The 22956-nt window shown below is 41.7% G+C and overlaps 1 protein-coding gene across 1 annotated transcript in view; it reads right to left on the bottom strand.

The window, feature by feature from the left end:
- The window catches only part of LOC135462985 (uncharacterized), a 131484-nt gene that overhangs the window by 63199 nt on the left and 45329 nt on the right, over positions 1-22956 (bottom strand). The window contains 18 exon segments of the mRNA XM_064740310.1: positions 1647-1787; positions 2596-2763; positions 3917-4027; positions 5113-5189; positions 5959-6106; positions 7129-7184; positions 7776-7924; positions 9941-10035; positions 11179-11357; positions 11742-11807; positions 12386-12451; positions 12759-12893; positions 15135-15248; positions 15442-15596; positions 15794-15914; positions 16423-16540; positions 18163-18318; positions 21282-21690. Coding sequence (XP_064596380.1) covers positions 1647-1787; positions 2596-2763; positions 3917-4027; positions 5113-5189; positions 5959-6106; positions 7129-7184; positions 7776-7924; positions 9941-10035; positions 11179-11357; positions 11742-11807; positions 12386-12451; positions 12759-12893; positions 15135-15248; positions 15442-15596; positions 15794-15914; positions 16423-16540; positions 18163-18318; positions 21282-21690 — 2464 coding nt within the window.

Raw genomic sequence — 22956 nt, 5'->3', positions numbered from 1 at the left:
CTCGGCTATGATGTTCATGGGTATTATGACCCACGGCTATGATGTTCATGGGTATTATGATCCACGGCTATGATGTCCATGGGTATTATGACCCACGGCTATGATGTCCATGGGTATTATGACCAACGGCTATAATGTCCATGGGTTTTATGACCCACGGCTATGATGTCCATGGGTATTATGACCCCACGGCTATGATGTCCATGGGTATTATGACCCATGGCTATGATGTCCATGGGTATTATGACACACGGCTATGATGTCCATGGGTATTATGACCCATGGCTATGATGTCCATAGGTATTATGACCCAAGGCCATGATGTGCATGGGTTTTATGACCCACGGGCATGATGTCTTTTGGTGTTATGACCCATGGCTAAAATGTGCATGGATATTATGACCCACGGCTATGATGTCCATGGGTATTATGACCCACGGCTATGATGTCGATGGGTATTATGACCCATGGCTATGATGTCCATGGGTATTATGACACACGGCTATGATGTCCATGGGTATTATAACCCACGGCTATGATGTCCATGGGTTTTATGACCCACGGGTATGATGTCCATTGGTGTTATGACCCATGGCTATGATGTCCATGGGTATAATGACCCATGGCTATGATGTCCATGGGTATTATGACCTATGGCTATGATGTCCATGGGCATTATGACCCACGGCTATGATGTCCATGGGAATTATGACCCATGGCTATGATGTTCATGGATATTATGACCCAGGGCTATGATGTCCATGGGTATTATGACCCACGGCCATGATGTCCATGGGTGTTATGACCCACGGCTATGGTGTCCATGGGTATTAAGACCCATGGCTATGATGTGCATGGGTATTATGACCCATGGCTATGATGCCCTTGGGTCTTATGGTTCACAAGTAATATGTTCACAGCAACCAAACATAAGATCTTTTGTCGGTTGTCGGATTTTGTCTATGGATCTTTTAACCTTGGGTATTTTGTCTTTTGGGTCTTTTGTCACTGGGTCTTGTCCTATATAGGATCCGTTGTCCTTTTAGCCATTTGTGTTTGGGTTTTATGTCCCATAGGTATTATGTTGTTTGTCGGGACCTTTGTCCACAAGTCTTTTATCCTTGGGTATTTTGTCTCTTGGGTTATTTGTCCTTGGGTCTTTTCTCCAGAGATCTCATATCCTGGCGTATTTTGTCTCTTGGGTCACTTGTCATTTGTCGGGTCTTTTGTCCACAGATCTTTATCCTGGGTTGTTTTGTCTCTAGGGTCAGTTATCGTTTGTCGGGTCTTTTTGTCCACAGATCTTTAATCCTGGGGTGTTTTGTCTCTTCAGTCAGTTATCGTTTGCCGGGTCTTTTTGTCCACAGATCATTAATCCTGGGGTGTTTTGTCTCTATGGTCAGTTATCGTATTTCGGGTCTTTTTGTCCACAGATCTTTTATCCTGGGGTATTTTGTCTTTTGGGTCATATGTCGCTTGTGGGAACTTTTCTCCACAGATCTTTTATCCTGGGGTATTTTGTCTCTTGGGTCATATGTCGTTTGTCGGGACTTTTGTCCACAGATCTTTTATCCTGGGGTATTTTGCCTCTTGGGCCTCTTGTCATAAACCCCATCTGTAATCTTTCAAATATCCAAATAACTCACGTTGTCATCATGTAGTCCCAGTTTGCCCTGACAAAATCCCATGCCAGGGACTGACCAATCGCGTTAGCCGATATGCTCGTGATGCAAGAGACAGCGTCTTGCTTCCTTATCTCCTCGGGTATAAGAGTTCTCTCCAAGTATCTGCAAAAGGCATTCAGGAGTGCGTGTGAACCTCATTTCAATGAGTTTTCGAGAGTCTTATCCCTGAGAAGATTCGTTCGGTTTCAATTTAGTTCAGTTATATTATGAACAAAACCATAAAATTTGTAATTTCCCATTTTGTGAAAATGTGTTTTAATACGTAAATCCTCATTTTCTCGCTGATGAAGCAGCCGTTAGAAACATGTCCTTGTCATACTACATCCAACTCTTTGTAATCCTCTCATCTTTCATATTTAACACGCTCCTACATTATGCATGTATATTTCAAAAATCTACCAGTGACACGATAGAAATATTTCCTTTAATTTGAAGAATTGATCGTGTTCTTAAATACTTTAAAATATGTAGGCAAACGGATTTATTCATTGTTACAGATAACATTTATGTTTGCTGTTGTTCAGTTATGTTATAATCGGTGTTTTCGTTACAACAATTGTTACAGCTAATGTTGTTGTTGATAACATTAATGTTTTCTGTTACTTGCTAATGTTGTAATCGTTGTTTTTGTTATCACAACTGTTAAAGCTGTTGTTTTTGCTGGTAATATTTGTGTTTGCTGTTATTTGGTAATGTTATTATTTGTGTTTTCCTTTGAACAATTGCTAAAGCTGTTGTTGTTGTTTGTAATATTGGTGTTTGCTGTTGTTCATTTATGTTATAATCCGTGTTTTTCGCTACCATTATTGTTAAAGCTGTTGTTGTTGTTGTTGTAATTGGTAACCGATGTTAGCTGTTGTTCATTTGTGTAACAGCCGTTTGCGTTACTACAATTGTTCAAGTTAATTACCTTGTGAGTATCCAGGGCTCTTGAGAACAACTCATTGCCGTCTGAAGCCGGACAGCTTCTGAGGCCACATTTGCCTTCTTGTACATCCTGTAGGCAAAATCCCATTCTTCTACCCCACCGTGAGCTATGGCCGTGCAGTACACTATGGACTTAAAGTTCCGGTCAATCCTAAACGATACAGATCAACGGTAAACGGATGAACAAACTGATGCGGTTTCATTGAATGGTATGTGAACACTGATGCATGAACAATTTTTTTTTCTGTTTAGTCCATGCGATTTTAATAGGAAGTGCCTTTCATACAGACAAAACTCTCTCCTGGAACATAGTTTTCTTAGGCATCCTGCAGGATACTCCTGTCCCACTCCTCCACCAAGTCGTGACCTATAGACGTGCAGCACACCAGATATTTTAAGTTCGGATCAATATTTTTAAAATGTTTTGTCTTTTGGGTCATATGTCGCTTGTCGGAACTTTTGTCTACGATCTTTTATCCTGGGGTATTTTGTCTCTTGGGTCATATGTGGTTTGTCGGGACTTTTGTCCACAGATCTTTCATCCTGGGGTATTTTGCCCCTTGGGTCTCTTGTCATAAACCCCATCTGTAATCTTTCATTGGATGGTATGTGAACGCTGATACGTGAACATTTTCTCTTCTGTTTAGTCAATGCGATTTTAATAGGAAGTGTCTTTCATACAGACAAAGCTCTCTCCTGGAACATAGTTTTCTTTTAAAAATGTTTTTTTTTAAAATGACCAAATAACCTTCCTAGGTACCTAGCTTAAGGCCGCAGTCGAAACAGTGAAAGGTTGAATCGACCTCATTTGTGAAGGTGACAGCTGGATTCGAATACGCGACCTCATTGATAAAGTCGCGTTCACAAGGTGAGATTGTACAGTCGACCCGTCAGATTCAACCAGTTCAACAAAAAAAAAAAAAACAAAAAAAAAACAAAAAAACGCCTGTACATTAGCCAAATAGCATAGACTCCAAAACATAGCAGATACAGCTAGAGTTGGATTCGAACACCCGACATCATTGGTCATGGTCCAACGCTTTTACCATCTGATCCATCACTTTAACACTTAAACCGAGTCAGCGGTTTAACCATTTGAGTTTTTAATCGTCTAAGCCAGTGAGCCCTCCAACAGAGCTCAACCTCATGTACTGGTGCACAGATTGATATATGCATTATATACATTTAATTCATGTATAAACATTCAGCCCTTGAGATTGGTGGAAGTCCTTTATCATTGTTGATTGTGATCGCTGTTTCTGTTACAGAACACAGACTCTGAGCATTGAGAGTGATATACTTACGGGTTGTTATCTTCATCTGCCATCCAGTCAGCGAAAAGCTTTTTCGCCTGCATCACGCAATCTTTGTGCTCATTGGTACAAGCCACGCTAAGCACATTCCATCGCATATACCTGCAACCAATCAACATACGCGTATGTAAAATACAAACGCAACAATACCTAAGTTTTGTTTACTTTTGACCTAACTCTTAACATTCGTATGTTTACACTCTGGAATCGAGTTTTAATTGTGGCAGCAACTTGTGCATAGTCGTGTGTTTCTCTGAACTCTACCGGGAGTTTTCCACCATAATGCTGGCCGCCTTTGTATAAATGAAATATTCTTGAGTATGGTGTAACACAGCAAACAACTAAATAACTATTCTCCATATATTCTATTCTAAATGTATTCTTTTCTAATGTACACATATTCTATTCTGTTCTGCATATATTCTAAATGTATTCTTTTATCTTCTATTCTACGTATATTCTATTCTACATATATTTTATTCTGTTTTGCATGTTTTCTATTCTACATGTATACCGTTCTACTTGACGTGTTCTATCCTGTGCAAGGTGTATTCTTTTCTTCATGCATTCTGTTTTATTCTATTCTAAATGTATTCTTTTCTTTTCTACATGTAATGCATTATTTTCTTTTCTACATTTAATGTATCATTTCTGTCCTACATGTAATGTATCATTTTCTTTTCTACATGTAATGTATCCTTTTCTCTCCAACCTGTAATGTATCCTTTTCTTTCCTCCATGTAATGTATCATTTTCTTTTCTACATGTAATGTATCCTTTTCTTCCAACGTGTAATGTATCATTTTCTTTCCTACATGTAATGTATCATTTTCTTTTCTACATATAATGTATCATTTTCTTTTCTACGTGTAATGTATCATTTTCTTTTCTACGTGTAATGTATCCTTTTCTTTCCTACATGTAATGTATCATTTTCTTTTCTACATGTGATGTAATCCATCTACATGCATTCTATCCCACCTGTACATGTACACGTATTTACCATGCTCTACATCTGTTGAAGCTTATTCTTCATGTGTTCTTTTCTACTCAACATGTATTTTACTTTATTCTACATCTAACCCGTTCTGTTCTCCCTATATATATATTCGTTTCTATTCTGAATATGTTTTATTTTCTGTTCCACATGTATCTTATTCCATTCAAATGTTTTATGTTGTACTTACGTTTCTAGGTGAGTCGCATTGGTGTTATCCCAGCCCATCTTCATGTACAGGGGAGAAATCATCTTCGCCATAAAAGCCTGTGTAACAGTAGATATTGTGTGACAGGAGATATTGTGTAACAGGAGATATTATGTGACAGGAGATATTGTGTGACAGGAGATACTGTGTGACAAGAGATACAGCTTAACAGTCACAATCACAGCCAACTCACAGTCACAGCAAAATCTCAACTTCAGCCAACTCACAGTCACAGCAAAACCATAACCTCAGCCAACTCACAGTCACAGCTAAATCACAACCTCAGCCAACTCATAGTCACAGCAAAACCATAACCTCAGCCAACTCACAGTCACAGCTAATCACAACCTCAGCCAACTCACAGTCACAGCAAAACCATAACCTCAGCCAACTCACAGTCACAGCAAAATCACAACCTTAGCCAACTTACAGTTACAGCAAAATCACCAATACATTCTGAACAGGCCGCATAAAAGGACAAAGATAACGGTAAAACACATCGCTGTCTATGATTCAGTACGCATGTGTATATGTCTTAAAAGTGAAATGTTATGTTTGAACATTTATTTGATTAGTGATTTATGTGGTACTCTTGATTACGGGGTAAAACACCTATCAAATAAATACATAGATCCTATAGCGCTGAGATCCGTTTCAAAAAGCTGATGTCGGGCTTTAGCTTTAAATGTAATCCAAATTAAACCAATATATGTAGAAATTCGATAAAATCTTGACCGTAATTTCAATATGTTGCTTTGCAAAGAAGACCGGACTTTTGGGATTGGGCTAAAAGTAAATTTAAAAAACGCCACAGGCCGCAGGTCTTACCCTGAGAGCGCCAAAAGTGCCCGTCTTTTTGAGCATTCTGCGGACATAGTTGAGCTCTGTTAGGGCTGTGCTGAACGGAACGTCCTCGTCTTCGTTCTCCAGATATTCTATGGTCTTCAGAGCGATCCTCTGGTCAAGCTGTCCCGATCTGAAAATGACGGCAATTTAGTCACTTGATCTAAGATCCTATAGCGCTGAGATCCGTTTCAAAAAGCTGATATCGGGCTTTAGCTTTAAATTTAATGCAACTTAAACCAATATATATGTAGAAGCGTCTGTTTGGACGCATTCACTCGTGGGAGTAAGAGTGAGTGAGTGAGTGTTTGGGGTTTAACGTAGTACTTAACAATTTTTCAGTTATATGACGACCAAGGAATCCTTAGTGTGTATGTAATGTGCCTCTTTGTTGCAGGATGGATTTCCACCGCTCTTTTATCTAGTGCTGCTTCTCTGGGACGACTTACTGAAGGCCCGAGCCATTATATAGGTTGAGCTGATAGAGATTGCACTATCCCCTTCATGCTGAACGTCAAGCACCTCGTTTAATGTCTGAGGTGGGACTCGACCGGGATTGGTCCTGGATCTATCGCTCCCGAAGCGGGCGCTCTACCAACTGTGCTATCCGGGCTGGTCGTTGGACTAAGGAACACTTCGCGTGAATGAAGATGGGCGATTCTATATGGTTATCCTAAAGACTAAATCAATTTTTGTTGGGAATTTTTCGTTTCAATCGTGATAACACGATTTATGAAGAGCAGTGTTAAGTCATATTTTTACCCATCTTCATTCATTCATTTATGAAAAAACTTTCAAACAAGGAAATAACACAGAATTGTGAAAATGGTCAGCTGAAGCTATATTTACTTGTTCGTTCTCATGAAGAAGTTGTCCATTGCTTAGAGCGATATTTGATATCTAGTCACGCGACTGCGCAAAGGTGGCTCACAAAATACAATACGGAGTGCGGCAGTTTCAGTCAATGGTATCATTGCACATGGTATATTCATTTTTGAAATGAAATGTACTATTTCTTCTATTCAATTATGTCTTTATTCAGCTCAAAATTTCCTTTTTAGACCCACCATAAATAATCTAACGGCGTAGACTGCCCTTTCGTTGTTTTGAGGACATACGGTAAATGTCACATATATACTGAACATAAAAACCTACTTCGCTAAACTCCACGAGTCGCTGATGATTTGGGCTCTATTAACTGGATCAATTTTCTGTGAACAAAACAAAACAGAACAAATATGATTATTTGACTTCTAAATTTCTCTACACAACACAAACATTTTGCCAATAACAAATCTGAAATATAATGTAAACATTGCAATGGGTCACATCGCCTTGTGTCCAGGGCTCATTGAGCATGCGCAGCCGCATTTACGAGTGTGTAGACACGATCCATTTACGTGTACACTTAGTCTCGCGGAATCTCGCCTGTTTCGCATTGCCTGGTCTCCAGTAGGCAGTTTGTTCAACGGTTCAAAACTATGCTATAATTAAAGTGATATAAACTTTTTGGTTTCCGCTAATAAGCCTATTTAAATCGGTGAGCATGAAATTTGATGAGCCGGCAAACTGGTGAGCGCAATTCAAATTTGACTTCAATGTCTTTATACATGTATGACGCGGTTTTTCCGTTCACGTTTTGACTGCTTCCCTTGGTACCCTATTGTAACGTGAAACTGACGGCTTTGTACGAGACTTTATGTAGAAAGATCTTGTACATTCTAGTTACATGACCACAGGGCATAATTAACAGAGGACCACAGAAGTAAGTAAATAAATAAATAATTTTAGCAAGACAGTACCGTATGGTCTCTCTTCAACTGTTTAATGAGAGCCTCCCAGTTGGTCATGTCGTAGTTGACTCGATAATAACAATTCTGCCGGACATTGCCGATTACCCATGACAGTCCATCGTTCTCTGGCGGAAGGATATTCGGATTACTGATCGTGACTGAAGAAAAAAGTCAGAGAGCATTATTAGTTCATGATGCCAAGGCCCAAAATTTCACATATTGGCACCCCTGAAGGTGGCCAAATCTTGCTTTTTATTTGGTGGTAAATGTCTTTAGTGCATGTTTTCCATATGATAGTCCTCACAGATTGGTAGCTTTGTATGGGTTATGCCCCCTTTAACAAACGTACCTGTTGTTCAGTGTGCTAACTCATATATTGCCTACTCTCATAACAGCGCTATTTGAATCCCCAATCAACTCAGGAACGGAGTATTTAGCTTTCAGAATTCTTCCATAACTGATTCCAACTATAATGGTAGATTTGCTGATGAAAGATGACATTTTAGCCGTATCTGGGTTGGGAGAGGGGTGAGATACAGGGGTGAGCTACAGGGGTGAGCTACAGGGGCAAAAAGGAATGCTTTAGTAATTTTCTTTGTAGCCACACAGAAGACTTAAAGTTTACTATTAACTGTTGACTTCAAGGAAACTGCACGACTTTTGATTCTTGCAGAGGGACTATCACACTCTCATTTATCTGTCAGCGGGTGCCATGGATGTTTAAGTTACATCTTGCTTCTTAATTTGATGTCTTAATTGCATGGTGGCTTTAATTCCGGAAGTCATCGGTTCGTTGCAAGGTCAGCTGTCTGGATAGAGGAGATTGTCCCTCTCATCCGAAAAGCAAAATCAGGTGATTCATTCAACTCACTCACTGAAGCGTCCAGTATTTTAAATGCAATTTTCTAGGTAGTAAGTTTTGAAAAAAAAAGGATTTCACTTCATAATAGTGTTTTTTTTTCTTTCCTTTAATTTCAAAGTCAACATTTACCCTCTGCAGAGTATTACAGAGTAATTTAGCCCTTCGTGTTTGGTGGTACTTTCAATATCAATATTCTTGATTGAGACTCAAAAAATCTGATCAAATGCTTGCACTGACATTGTTGTTTATAAACATTTCAAATTTACCTGAGCTAATCTACCTTAATTCACCGTAGTAATGGGCGTAAACTGTTGATAAACTCTTATCAGCCCAGCTGAAAACATTGCAAATCTTACGTGTAGATGTGCAGGTCAACAAAATATTCAACTAATAGCGTACATGAAAATGTAGACAAAATGTGGACTGCCGAATTCTCTTTCTTTCATAAACAATCCAAACCACCCTTTTAAATTGGCCACAAGACAATATTCAGTTGAACTGAGAGCCTACGATATATTGACCTTTCCCTTGTGTTTTGTTACTTGAGAAACACCATACCAGGTGATTTTTCAGTTTATCAAAATGTATAATAAAGCCACCTTTGCAGAAAGGCTATCATGTCTCAATTTACTTCTACTGACCCTATAAACATGCTTGTACCAAACAGGTATGGCCACCTCAGGTGGAACCAACATCATGTCTGATCCATAAACTACACTGAGAAAGACAAATATGTTGTGGTGAATGACAGACAGACAGGCTGACAAATATGTTGTGGTGAATGACAGAGAGACTGGCTGACAAATATGTTGTGGTGAATGACAGACAGGCTGACTGACGAATATGTTGTGGTGAATGACAGACAGACAGGCTGACAAATATGTTGTGGTGAATGACAGACAGGCTAGATGACAAATATGTTGTGGTGATTGACAGACAGACTGGCTGGCTGACAAATATGTTGTGGTGAATGACAGACAGACTGGCTGACAATTATGTTGTGGTGAATGACAGACAGGCTAGGTGACAAATATGCACAACACTTATTGCAATCACCCGCGTCCTTCGTGATTTGTTTTTTTTTTTGATTAATCTTTTACGCTGTGCCCTACAGTAGTTATAGAGAAAACAGCTGGGGACAGTGTTAAGGAGGGGGAACACCGGACAGAGCCTGGGGGAAATCCACAACCATCCGCAGGTTGATGTTACACCTCTTTATTCACGACGGAAGACAGTGCCCGTAAACTTTTCAATGTTTCTCTAGTCTATAATCAAACGATTTACTTGGGTGTTGTAAAAAAGTGTTCCTTACTGTTTGTTTGGTTTCGCCTCAACCAATGAACGCGGCTATTGGTAAAGTCCATCTCTGTGTCGGAGGTGAAGGTCACAGGGACTTCCCACGTGTACCTGTATTCAGACAAAAAAAAAATAAGGGCGGCACCTTAGTGACACAGATAGTTGTGTTAACGCCCATGACCGGGTCAACCTAGATAGCGTTACACGTTACACATGAGCAATAATAATAACAACAACTACAACAACAACAACAACAATAATAATATCTGATTTATCCAATGCAGTTCGGTCAATTTACAATGAAACTGTTCTTCCCAGACCACAATTGGTGAAATTCAGTCTAACTGAAGCCTTTTCTCTGAACTGAAGAATGAATGACTGTTGCATATAAATATTACGCATCAAAGGTTTTAGAAATGTCAAAAAGTATAAAATAAAGTTCCTTACAATCCTCAAACGTTTTAACAATATAAAAGTTAACATCAAGGAACTGTGTGAAAATACAGCCAGGCTGTTGATACACTTTAAATTTCTGCATTGCTATTTTGCATCTGGTTTGGGGACGTATATTTCTGGGGTTGGAGCTTGAAAAAGAAGGCCTGTTCTTACATCCTTTAACAGGGTGTTAAAAATTTTGATTTAGTAAGTAAAAATCTGTTTTCTCGAAGATGTTAATGTGGAAGTACGGGGAAGATTGTCCGCAGAGAATAATATCTAAACCCTTTGATTTTGACACATCATTGACACCAAAATCACTGACACCAAAATCATTCACTCCAAAATCACTGACACCAAAATTATTCACTTCAAAATCACTGACACCAAAATTATTCACTTCAAAATCACTGACACCAAAATCATTCACTCCAAAATCACTGACACCAAAATCATTTACTCCAAAATCACTCACACCAAAGTCATTCACTCCTAAATCACTCACACCGAAATCATTCACTCCTAAATCACTCACACCCAAATCATTCACTCACAGCAAAATCACACCAAAGCCATTTATACCAAAAACCATTTAAACCAAGGCTACTCAAACCGAAATAAATCAAAGCATTGATACCAAAATCACTGAAACCACAACCAATGAAAATTATATCAAACCACATCAATCGAACTTGATCCAATCAAACCAAACCAGATTCAATCAAACCAAACGAAACAAGTTAATCAAATCAAACACGGGCAGTCTAAGCACAATCAAACAAGCCCATTCAGATTTAACCGAATCAAACAAACACGTACCCGTAAGGAGATGGGTATTTGCCTGTGTCCTGAGCTGACGGATCCTGGAGATACCGCTGCTGGCTGACCACCACAGCCCCGGGGGAGCGGCTGAACGTGACCACAGGGTAATTCATCTGCAGTATCCACGTGTCCATCACATCCTTCACGTCCACAGGGTTGCCGTCCGCGGTCGCTTGCTGTCAGCACAGGAGAGCAATTAATTAAAAATAATGCAGAATTTCAGGGAAAGTCTGTTATCTGAGTGATGTTAGAATGTGTTCTGTTATTGCAGCTGACTGTTCTGTTAAATATAACACACATCTTCTAGAAATTCAAGATAACGATTCTATTTAACTAACAGGGTATTATGTGATGTTTGACAGAATATTGTGTTATGATAACAGGATATATTCTACCATCAACAGATGTTCTGAAAAATTAACAGATTATTTTTTTGTGTAAAGGGAGGTAAGCGCGAATAGAATCAAGGCAAGGAGGAGAGAATGTATGAATGAACCGGTGAATGGAAGGAAGGCATTAGGAAGCAAGGAAGGAAGGCACTAGTGAAAATTCCCTGTTACCTTTGTGAGGGCGTCCCAGAGATCGTCATGGAAGGCGGCATCAAAAGACAACTCCACCAAATAATTCTGAAATAAGTAACAGTTGGTTTAGTGATCTGATTGATTGATTAGCAGACTGACTGATAGATTGACTGATTGAATATTGTTTAACGCCACACTCAAGGATTTCGGTTTATGGGAGGGCGGTCAGTGGAGGAAACCGGGATGGCTCTCAACGCAAGAAATATTGACTTTCAATGCAAATTTTACTTCCGTAACAGCGGCCATAACTCAGTCGAGGCGGGCAAATGTCAGCACTAAGATTAACACGCATTGGCCTGACGTGATTATCGTGCCAGCACGGCGCCATGAACAAGAAGCCTCTCAACAATGCGGAGTTCAAGTCCAGTTCATGCTGTCGTCCTCTCCGGCTGTACGAGTGAAGGTCGGGCGGTAGCGGGATTCCCCAAGGCTTTGCCCGGTTTCCTCCAAACCATAATGCGGACTACTGTCGTGTAAATGAAATATTCTTCGGGTACGACATAAAACACCGATCGAATAAATAAATAAACATTGGCCAGACAACCCAGGACTCAGGTGTTCTGATTATCAACGATCAGCACTTCTGTGGGTGGCAGTGGCTGGACGCAGTATTTTGCTCTCACCTGTAAGCCCTTGAGGAATGTCTTCTCTCCCAGGAAAGCTTTGATCATGTTGATGACAGCTGCACCCTGGATAGCAGGAGAAAATGATAGACTTATGTTAAACGTTGTTAAACAACAATTTAGCAAACGTTTAGACAGTTTGTCATCATGGTCGTCATCCCTGCTATTATCGCCGTCATCATTTGCATCGCTAAACATGGTCACTTCTAAACTCTTAACTCTTAATATCATCTTCAATTTTAATGGCACTCTTCTTTTAATAAAAGCCAGTTAGATTTCAGTGTGGAATAAAAGCTAATCCCGACCTGAAATGCTTGTACACCTTGGAACAAGTAAGTGTCTGTTACTGCATGCCTTTGTATGTCTGCCTTACCTTGGAGTATGAAATGCTATCAAATATCGAGTATATCTCATCCGGGTGATTGACAGGGGCGTAAAGGGGATGCGACGTCACGAGTCCATCCAGCTGGAAGGCTCTGTGTACTTCACTCTGCACGTAAGTGTCATGCTGCAGCGGAAAGACACAAAATGAGGTCGATAATTCATCCCTATTATTAACGAAGTAGTTATGTTTTACTTAGTTTTTAACTTTTACACTGCCCCACCGTTTGTTTATAAAACCGCCCACCTATGCACAACCCACCTTACAGCATTAAACACCAACTAAGCAAGTCATTGCAAATGTAGCCAGCAGGAACTCATTGCAAATGTAGCCAGCAGGCAAATCATGGCAAATGTAGCCAGCCAACCGTTTTATTTATTTATCTGATGGGTGTTTTACGCTGTACTCAAGAATATTTCATTTCTACGACGGCGGCCTACACTATGGTGGAAGTAAAGACCGTGTCACTTACTGGAGGAAACTCACGACCAACCCTTTTCGTGTTAACACTGGAGGAAACTCACGACCAACCCTTTTCGTGTTAACACTGGAGGAAACTCACGACCAACCCTTTTCGTGTTAACACTGGGGGAAACTCACGACCAACCCTTTTCGTGTTAACACTGGGGGAAACTCACGACCAACCCTTTTCGTGTTAATACTGAAGGAAACTCACGACCAACCCTTTTCGTGTTAACACTGGGGGAAACTCACGACCAACCCTTTTCGTGTTAACACTGGGGGAAACTCACGACCAACCCTTTTCGTGTTAACACTGGGGGAAACTCACGACCAACCCTTTTCGTGTTAATACTGAAGGAAACTCACGACCAACCCTTTTCGTGTTAACACTGGGGGAAACTCACGACCAACCCTTTTCGTGTTAACACTGGGGGAAACTCACGACCAACCCCTTTCGTGTTAACACTGGGGGAAACTCACGACCAACCCTTTTCGTGTTAACACTGGGGGAAACTCACGACCAACCCTTTTCGTGTTAACACTGGGGGAAACTCACGACCAACCCTTTTCGTGTTAACACTGGGGGAAACTCACGACCAACCCTTTTCGTGTTAATACTGAAGGAAACTCACGACCAACCCTTTTCGTGTTAACACTGGGGAAAACTCACGACCAACCCTTTTCGTGTTAACACTGGGGGAAACTCACGACCAACCCTTTTCGTGTTAACACTGGGGGAAACTCACGACCAACCCTTTTCGTGTTAACACTGGGGGAAACTCACGACCAACCCTTTTCGTGTTAATACTGAAGGAAACTCACGACCAACCCTTTTCGTGTTAACACTGGGGGAAACTCACGACCAACCCTTTTCGTGTTAACACTGGGGGAAACTCACGACCACCCCTTTTCGTGTTAACACTGGGGGAAACTCACGACCAACCCTTTTCGTGTTAATACTGAAGGAAACTCACGACCAACCCTTTTCGTGTTAACACTGGGGGAAACTCACTACCAACCCTTTTCGTGTTAACACTGGGGGAAACTCACGACCAACCCTTTTCGTGTTAACACTGGGGGAAACTCACAACCAACCCTTTTCGTGTTAATACTGAAGGAAACTCACGACCAACCCTTTTCGTGTTAACACTGGGGGAAACTCACGACCAACCCTTTTCGTGTTAACACTGGGGGAAACTCACGACCAACCCTTTTCGTGTTAACACTGGGGGAAACTCACGACCAACCCTTTTCGTGTTAATACTGAAGGAAACTCACGACCAACCCTTTTCGTGTTAACACTGGGGGAAACTCACGACCAACCCTTTTCGTGTTAACACTGGGGGAAACTCACGACCAACCCTTTTCGTGTTAACACTGGAGGAAACTCACGACCAACGCTTTTCGTGTTAATACTGAAGGAAACTCACGACCAACCCTTTTCGTGTTAACACTGGGGGAAACTCACGACCAACCCTTTTCGTGTTAATACTGAAGGAAACTCACGACCAACCCTTTTCGTGTTAACACTGGGGGAAACTCACGACCAACCCTTTTCGTGTTAACACTGGGGGAAACTCTCGACCAACCCTTTTCGTGTTAACACTGGGGGAAACTCACGACCAACCCTTTTCGTGTTAACACTGGAGGAAACTCACGACCAACCCTTTTCGTGTTAACACTGGAGGAAACTCACGACCAACCCTTTTCGTGTTAACACTGAAGCATTCAGTTCCTTCTTCTTATTTTCCTTGTTTCTATTCGGTCTTTACTCTTCCATTTATTACGTATCTTCCTTAGCTCGTGTGCAACTTAAAGTAGCTATCCTCAACAGGGAGTCATTACAACGTTGATTTGCTCATAAGTAAGCAAATCAGGAAGTGATTACAAGCGTCGGTAACTTACCATCTTCCAGTCAGGATGAGCATGATCCACACCAATGTACTCCACAAACGTGGCGAATCCTTCGTTCAGCCAGAGATCGTCCCACCAGCTCGGCGTCACTAAGTTGCCAAACCACTGAAAGGGAAAATGAAAGAGCGATTGGCTACATCTAATGACTGTGTCACTTACTGGTTTATTGGAGAATATTTTCTCATTTGACTTATATATTCCAATTCCTACTCCATTTGTTGAATTCCCAATTCTGTCCTGGTTTACTATGCTCAAGTGCTCTGATGCGCTCAAGTGCTCTGAACTGAAGACAACTCACCATGTGGGCTAGCTCATGGGATACAACGATAGCCACTCTTTCCTTGTTTCCCTCTGACGACGTCAGGGGATCATACAACATAGCCGTCTCTCTGTACGTGATCAGGCCCCAGTTCTCCATAGCTCCAGCAGAAAAGTCAGGAATAGCGATCATATCTGAAGATGGACGTGAATTTATGAGCACGTAATCTTACCATACTACACATCTTTATGATGATGTTGAAGGTAAAACAAGGTACAATGCATTTAATTATTTTTCTTATCCTTTTTCTTCTATGGTTGATGATTTTGCAGAAAAATCACAATATGCAGAGCGGAGCCGACCTATAGAATCGAGACATACAAAGCCTTACCTAATTTGGGCAGTGGGAAAGAGATGTTGAAGTACGTCTCGAAGTATTGGAGGATTTTCACACCGGTCTCCAGCGCGTACTCGGCCTGATCGATGGCTTCCGGTCTAGCGTAGACCCGATACTGTGGAGGAAGATAGACGGTTACCATGTGCATACATTATGAACAAACGAAAGTTGGGGACATGTCGACCAATCTCAACCTGCATTGGGTATGTCGACTTCAGCTTCATAGCAGTACACTGCACTTCAGCTAGAAACACAACGTATGAAACAGCCCTATAGTTTTCTTTTGACTTATTTTGCACGTTAAATTCCAGTGCACTTACAGCTATTCATATAGCTAATTCGGTTATTAAGACGTCCTGTGTCTCTCCTGAGGGATTAGAGCAAGGAAACAGGACTGGTTGGCACAATGTAGGTGGGGTGTCACGTCTGGTGTCTTTGGCATGACACCTCAGTGACGGCAGCACTTTTTCTGGCATGGATTCGCCCTAACACAAAAAGATAAGAGTATCTGTTGGGCTTACACTCACCTACAGGCTGCTCGTCGTCATATGCCTGAAAAACTGCTCTGTACATAGATACATTTAGGTTATACACGTTTCGGACGTCCATTGCTCTTCACTTACCGTCGTATTTCCGTCAGTTATTTTTTCCCTGTATGTAAAGTCACAGATGATGAATGCCAGTAAATAGGTTGACATCTTAACGGTTTTCTGGTAAACGTCAGCCACAAAACCGTCCGGCCTGAGAGAGAAAGAACACAAGCGTTCATGATAGCTTTAGCCCAACCGCAGCTTTATTTCTCGCGTGTGTATCAGTTCTAGTTTCTGTATATAACGTGCTTGTTATGAAAGAAATTGAGGTGGGAGGAGGAGGGGAGGGAGGAGTGGGAGTGGGGGGCAGAAACACGCTTCTTGTCTGCAACACATTCCCCATGTCAAGATTTTATTTTTTTTTTAATTTTAAGATAGGTTGATATGTTTTCTGTCATTTATCTAACTGGAGTTTTAATTCTAACTCTGATGTTTAATAGTTCTCTCGGCGATGATCAGATTTATATGCAAAACAAATTCCACAGTCCTAGCCGAGCACACATCCGGCCCAGCTGGATTTGTATTCGAACCCGCGACCTATACGACAGACAGCCAGCGTAGTTTGGTCCGTGACAATCTATTCCACCTCGACCACTTATACCGCCCGCATCCAGTTAAAAAAAAAAACGAATGAAATCGTCATTTATCTACATCTCCATGGACCCATACAACTTATGTGTACGTGGGTTGATGACACGAACATTCCATTTGTTTGCAGAATGTTCGTTTGTAGAAATCATCTCAACTTTTTGCCATGCCCTTGACCTCCAGACCCCTGGGTCAAGAATCAGCCTTAAAGGATACACGAAACGTTTGCTTTTTATTTCTTCATGTGCGGTTTACGATGTGTGCTAACACATAGAAGTACGAAAGTTTCTCAGCGTAAATGTGTCTTTAAAGTAACCTGCAGTTGTGACGTCATAGGGGATATAGTTCCAAATGGAGGTAGGAATGGGAGAGGGCGCTAGGCTTCTCCTGGGTTCACAGTAGGCTCATCGATGACGTCATTTACGTCATGGTATGGTATGGTGACGGAACCCGGAAAGTCCCGGAAAAATTGTCCAATCTTCGTTAACTAGCATAACTACCTTTTGACATAAAGCCATCGGCGAATTATTGAATAATTACAGTTAATTATTGCCTTACAGCTAAACCTTACAAAAGACAAAAAAACCTCAAACGATGTTAAGCCCAAACAATTCAGAATATTCAGGTTTCTGTTCATGATTTGTTACGCCTTTTTGTAAGCGTGTAATGGTATGCTCAACACAGTAGACATACAATAACTTGCCGCCACTAGTTAGACCTGAACTCTTTAACCTATGGAGATAAAAATGTATAGCCTTCATTGGTTTCAGTATCTGTCTCGCTCTCAGTATCTACTGTCAAATGTCAGCTACAGGAAGGCGCTATATAATTTTTGCCAATTACGTAAGCGGATTTTCCGGAGCCCTGTCTTCTCACTGGCTAAGGGACCATATGTTTAATTATAATGTAAGTTTACAAAATGGTAGTAACTAGGAAAGGTCCAGCTCTTACTTGTTTTTTTTCTCCCTTTCTAGACCTTATAGTTTCTTAAGAAAACATATAAACAATTTAAAATGTTCTTACGCCAAAGGTACTGAATTTTCATTTCCAGTATGGTTAAGCTAAGAAATTTATTTCCTTTTAAAACAGTCCAACAGATAATCCACCCCCCACCCCCGACCCTACCCCCCAGACAACCCCTCACGCCCCACCCTCAGCACCAAACACACACACAACATCCCGTACCTGTTTACAGTCCTGACAATGGGCATGTTAGACAGTGAGATTCTGTCAGGCTTCCTCAGAAGGATAATGTTAAACTCCGCCTTCAAGGCCGGCTCGTCAAAACAAGGGAAGGCTTTGCGAGCATCTGTAGGCTGGAATTGAGTGGTGGCCATGTATCTGAAAGAACAATTAGAAGTTCAGGAAGTACAAAGGAAAACACAAATAGTGGGAACAACAGAAGAAAGGGGAAGCTTTGTGGGCATCTGTAGGCTGGGACTAACTGATGGTTATGTATCTGAAAGAACAATTAGAAGTTCAGGAAGTACAAAGGAAAACACAAATAGTGGGAACAACAGAAGAAAGGGGAAGCTTTGTGGGCATCCGTAGGCTAGGACTAACTGATGGTCATATGTCTGAAAGAACAAGCTCACATTCAGGAAGTAGAGAGGAAAACACAAGTAGTGGGAACAACAGAAGAAAGAGAAGGCTTTGTCGGCATATGTAGGCTGGGAGTAACTGATGGTCATATGTCTGAAAGAACAAGCACACGTTCAGGAAGTAGAGAGGAAAACACAAGTAGTGGGAAGAACAGAAGAAAGAGAAGGCTTTGTCGGCATATGTAGGCTGGAAGTAACAGATGGTCATATGTCTGAAAGAACAAGCTCACATTCAGGAAATAGAGGATATCACAAGTAGTGGAGACATCAAAAGAAAGGGAAGGCTTTGTGGGCATCTGTAGGCTGGGAGTAACTGATGGTCATATGTCTGAAAGAACAAGCACACATTCAGAAAGTAGAGAGGAAATCACAAGTAGTGGAGACATCAAAAGAAAGAGAAAGCTTTGTGGGTATCTGAAGGCAAGCACTAACAGATGGTCATGTGTCTGAAAGAACAAGCTCACATTCAGGAAGTAGAGAGGGAAGCACAGGAAGTGGAGACATCAAAAGAAAGGGAAGGCTTTGTGGGCATCCGTAGGCTAGGACTAACTGATGGTCATGTGTCTGAAAGAACAAGCTCACATTTAGGAAGTAGAGAGGAAATCACAAGTAGTGGAGACATCAAAAGGAAGAGAAGGCCTTGTGGGCATCTGTAGGCTGGGACTAACTGATGGTCATGTGTCTGAAAGAACAAGCTCACATTCAGGAAATAGACAGGAAAACACAAATAGTGGGAACAACAGAAGAAAGAGAAGGTTTTGTAGGCATCCGAAGGTTAGGACTAACCGATGGTCATATGACTGAAAGAACAAGCAGACATTCAGGAAATAGAGAGGAAAACACAAGAAGTGGAGACATCAAAAGAAAGGGAAGGCTTTGTGGGCATCCGTAGGCTAGGAGTAACTGATGGTCATATGTCGGAAAGAACCAGCAGACATTCAGGAAGTAGAGAGGAAAGCAAAAGAAGTGGAGACGTCAAAATAAAGAGAACGCTTTGTGGGCATCTGTAGGCTGGGACTAATTGATGGTCATATGTCTGAAAGAACAAGCTCACGTTCAGAAAGTACAGAGGACAACACGAATAGTGGAGTATTGCGGGCATCAGCAGGCTGGGACAAGCTGGTGGTCATATATCTGAGAGAAGAGGTGACCAAAACAGAGTGACGACGGCAAAACATGAAGTAATGACGGCGTAGCAAGAGGCGGGTAGGCCAAGAGGTAGAGCTGGAGTAGAAACAGCAACTCAAGAAACAGATCAAGAGGGTAACAGAAGGAGTAGAGACAACAAATTAAATAATTGAGACAGCAACCAAAGGAGCAGAGGCTACAAATCAAAGAGTTGAGACAGCAGCACAAAGAATTTAGACAGCAGCACAATGAGCAGAGGCTACCAATTAAAGAGTTGAGACATCAGCACAAGGAGTTGAGACAGCAGCACAGGTAGTTGTGACAGCAGGACAGATAGTTGTGACAGCAGGACAGAGAGTTGAGATATCAGCCCAAGGATTTGAGACAGCAGCACAAAGAGTTGAGACAGCAGCACAGGAAGTTGAGACAGCAGCACAAAGAGTTGAGACAGCAGCACAAGGAGTTGTGACAGCAGCATATGTAGTTGAGATATCAGCACAAAGAGTTGAGACAGCAGCACAATGAGCAGACGCTACCATTTAAAGAGTTGAGACAGCAGCACAAGGAGTTGAGACAGCAGCACAGGTAGTTGTGACAGCAGGACAGATAGTTGTGACAGCAGGACAGAGAGTTGAGATATCAGCCCAAGGATTTGAGACAGCAGCACAGAGTTGAGACAGCAGCACAGGAAGTTGAGACAGCAGCACAAAGAGTTGAGACAGCAGCACAAGGAGTTGTGACAGCAGCACATGTAGTTGAGATATCAGCACAAAGAGTTGAGACAGCAGCACAATGAGCAGACGCTACCATTTAAAGAGTTGAGACAGCAGCACAAGGAGTTGAGACAACAGCACAAAGAGTTGAGACAGGAACACAAAGAGATGAGACAACAGCACAAAGAGTTGAGACAGCAGCACAGGGAGGTGAGACAGGAGCACAAGGAGTCGAGACAGCAGCACAGAGTTGAGACAGCAGCACAAGGAGGTAACACAGCAGCACAAGGAGCTGAGAATAGTAGCACTAAGAGTTGAGATAGCAGCACAAGGAGCTGGGATACTAGCACAGGGAGTTGAGATAGCAGCACAAGGAGGTGAGACAGCAGCACAAGTAGTTGAGACAGTAGCACAAAGAGTTGAGACAGCAGCACAAGGAGTCGAGACAACAAAAAGGCGTTGAAACAGATAAACAAGCAGCGGAGAGCGCAAAACAAGAAGTAGAGATGTTCGAGCAAATAGAGTAGAAACGGCAAATACAAGCGTAGAGCCAGGGAAACAAACAATAGATGCTAGTACAAAGGGTAAAAACGTTACAGCAAAGAGCTGATATGTTCTTGAGGACATCAAGTTATTGAGAGAATTGGCCGGTCAAGCATGTCAAGAATCGCTATGTTCAGGCAAAACTAAAGAAAACGTTAACGAAAACAATAACTATGAAGGAAACATAGTGTAGTAATTTGGAAGAAGCATTAGAAATGCCAAAACACTGGAGCTCGCTGCTATGGTAGGCATGCACTTGTAAACGTAGTGGATTTCTTGACGGACGTATCAGTCATAAATAGCGGGGCAGAATACATACACAGTTTGGTCGTCCCTCTTATACTGACTGAGGTACAGACCCCTGAGGTCGTCCTTGAGGGGTCCGGTGAAGTTCATGGTGACTATGTACTCCTGCCCTGGGGTAAGGTTCTGGGGTAAGGGGATGATGTAAAACTGACGATCCTTGTCCTCACGGGGCGTGTCGTGAGGTAAGTCAACTCCCGCCGCGTTCTGCACAGTAAGACTGGCAGGGTCGACCGTTAGCTTATTAATGTGCAAAGTGATGTTGTTGGTAGCCTCTTTACACTCCATGCGGATTGTCACAGACCCTTGGAGTGAGAAGGCTTCAGGGTCATCTCCGTAGAAGTCAGGCTTAAGCTCGACGTGGTACTCCAAGGGTGAAAGGGAGGTCGGCAGGCGGACGTCTGTCACCTTATCATCTGGCTTGTCTGAAAATACAGTTACTAAACCTCGTATCTATTTCGTAACTTTCTTCATAGATTTATCTCTACAGAATGCGTTTTTGCCTTTCAGCTTAGCGCACACAGGATGACACAACTCACGCTTTTTGTTGTTTCCTGAAACATGCCCGACTTTCTGTGTATCTGTTTTCATCAACAGTGACGTCAAGTACACAGCAGTAATTCACAATTACATCAGGTTGCTGATTGCCGTTTTCCTTAGAAGCGTTTACAGAGTACCCGAACATTGAAACAGTGGGATAGTGCAACGACTGGTTGACCCGTATCAGTATAGTGGCCCTGGCGGGGCGGCTTACTTGCTTTCTGTAAGGCGTCTAAGTGAAGCAGCACTAGATAAAAGAGCGGTGGAAATCCGTCCTGCGCGAGGAGGCACATTACATACACCCTAAGGATACCTTCGTCGTCATATGACTGAAAAATTGTTCAGCACGACGTTAAACCCCAAGCACTCACTCACTCACTCAAACAGTGACCCACAAATTTAGAAAATATGAATTGAAGCAAGTGCAAAGCATGAACAAAGGATCAAAAATCTTAAATGCATACTATCACAGATCCCACCGTTAAACAATGTTTAATGTGTGACAATGTTTACCTTTATTCTCCGGTCATTCCTCAAAGTCTTGCTATCTGATATGTCTTTTAACAAATTCCTTAATGACAACTTACCTTCATCTTTCAGTCATTCATCCAGGACTTACTATGTGATATGTCCTCCAGCAATTTCGTTGAGAACTGTTTACCTTTGCTCTCCAGTCATTCCTTCATGTCTTGCTATCTGATGTCCTCCAGCAATCTTTTAATGGCGGCTTCCCTTCATCTTCCAGAGATCCCCCCCAGGACATAGTAAGTATTATGTTTTCTATCAATTCCTTATTAACTGTTGCTTACCTTTGTTCTCCAGCCATTCCTCAATAACTTGTTATCCCTTGTCATCCAACAATTCCTTATTAACTGTTGCTTACCTTTGTTCTGTAGTCTTCCCGCAATGACTTGTTATCTTTTGGCTTCCAACAATTCCTTATTAACTGTTGCTTACCTTTGTTCTTCAGCCATTCCACAATGACTTGTTATCTTTTGTCTTCCAACAATTCCTTATTAACTGTTGCTTACTTTTGTTCTCCAGCCATTCCACAATGACTTGTTATCTTTTCTCTTCCAACAATTCCTTATTAACTGTTGCTTACCTTCGTTCTCCAGCCATTCCTCAATAACTTGTTATCTTTTGTCATC

The sequence above is a fragment of the Liolophura sinensis genome, chromosome 2 (assembly GCF_032854445.1).
Source record: "Liolophura sinensis isolate JHLJ2023 chromosome 2, CUHK_Ljap_v2, whole genome shotgun sequence".
Taxonomy (NCBI): domain Eukaryota; kingdom Metazoa; phylum Mollusca; class Polyplacophora; order Chitonida; family Chitonidae; genus Liolophura; species Liolophura sinensis.
This window is presented reverse-complemented; position numbering and strand designations above follow the sequence as displayed.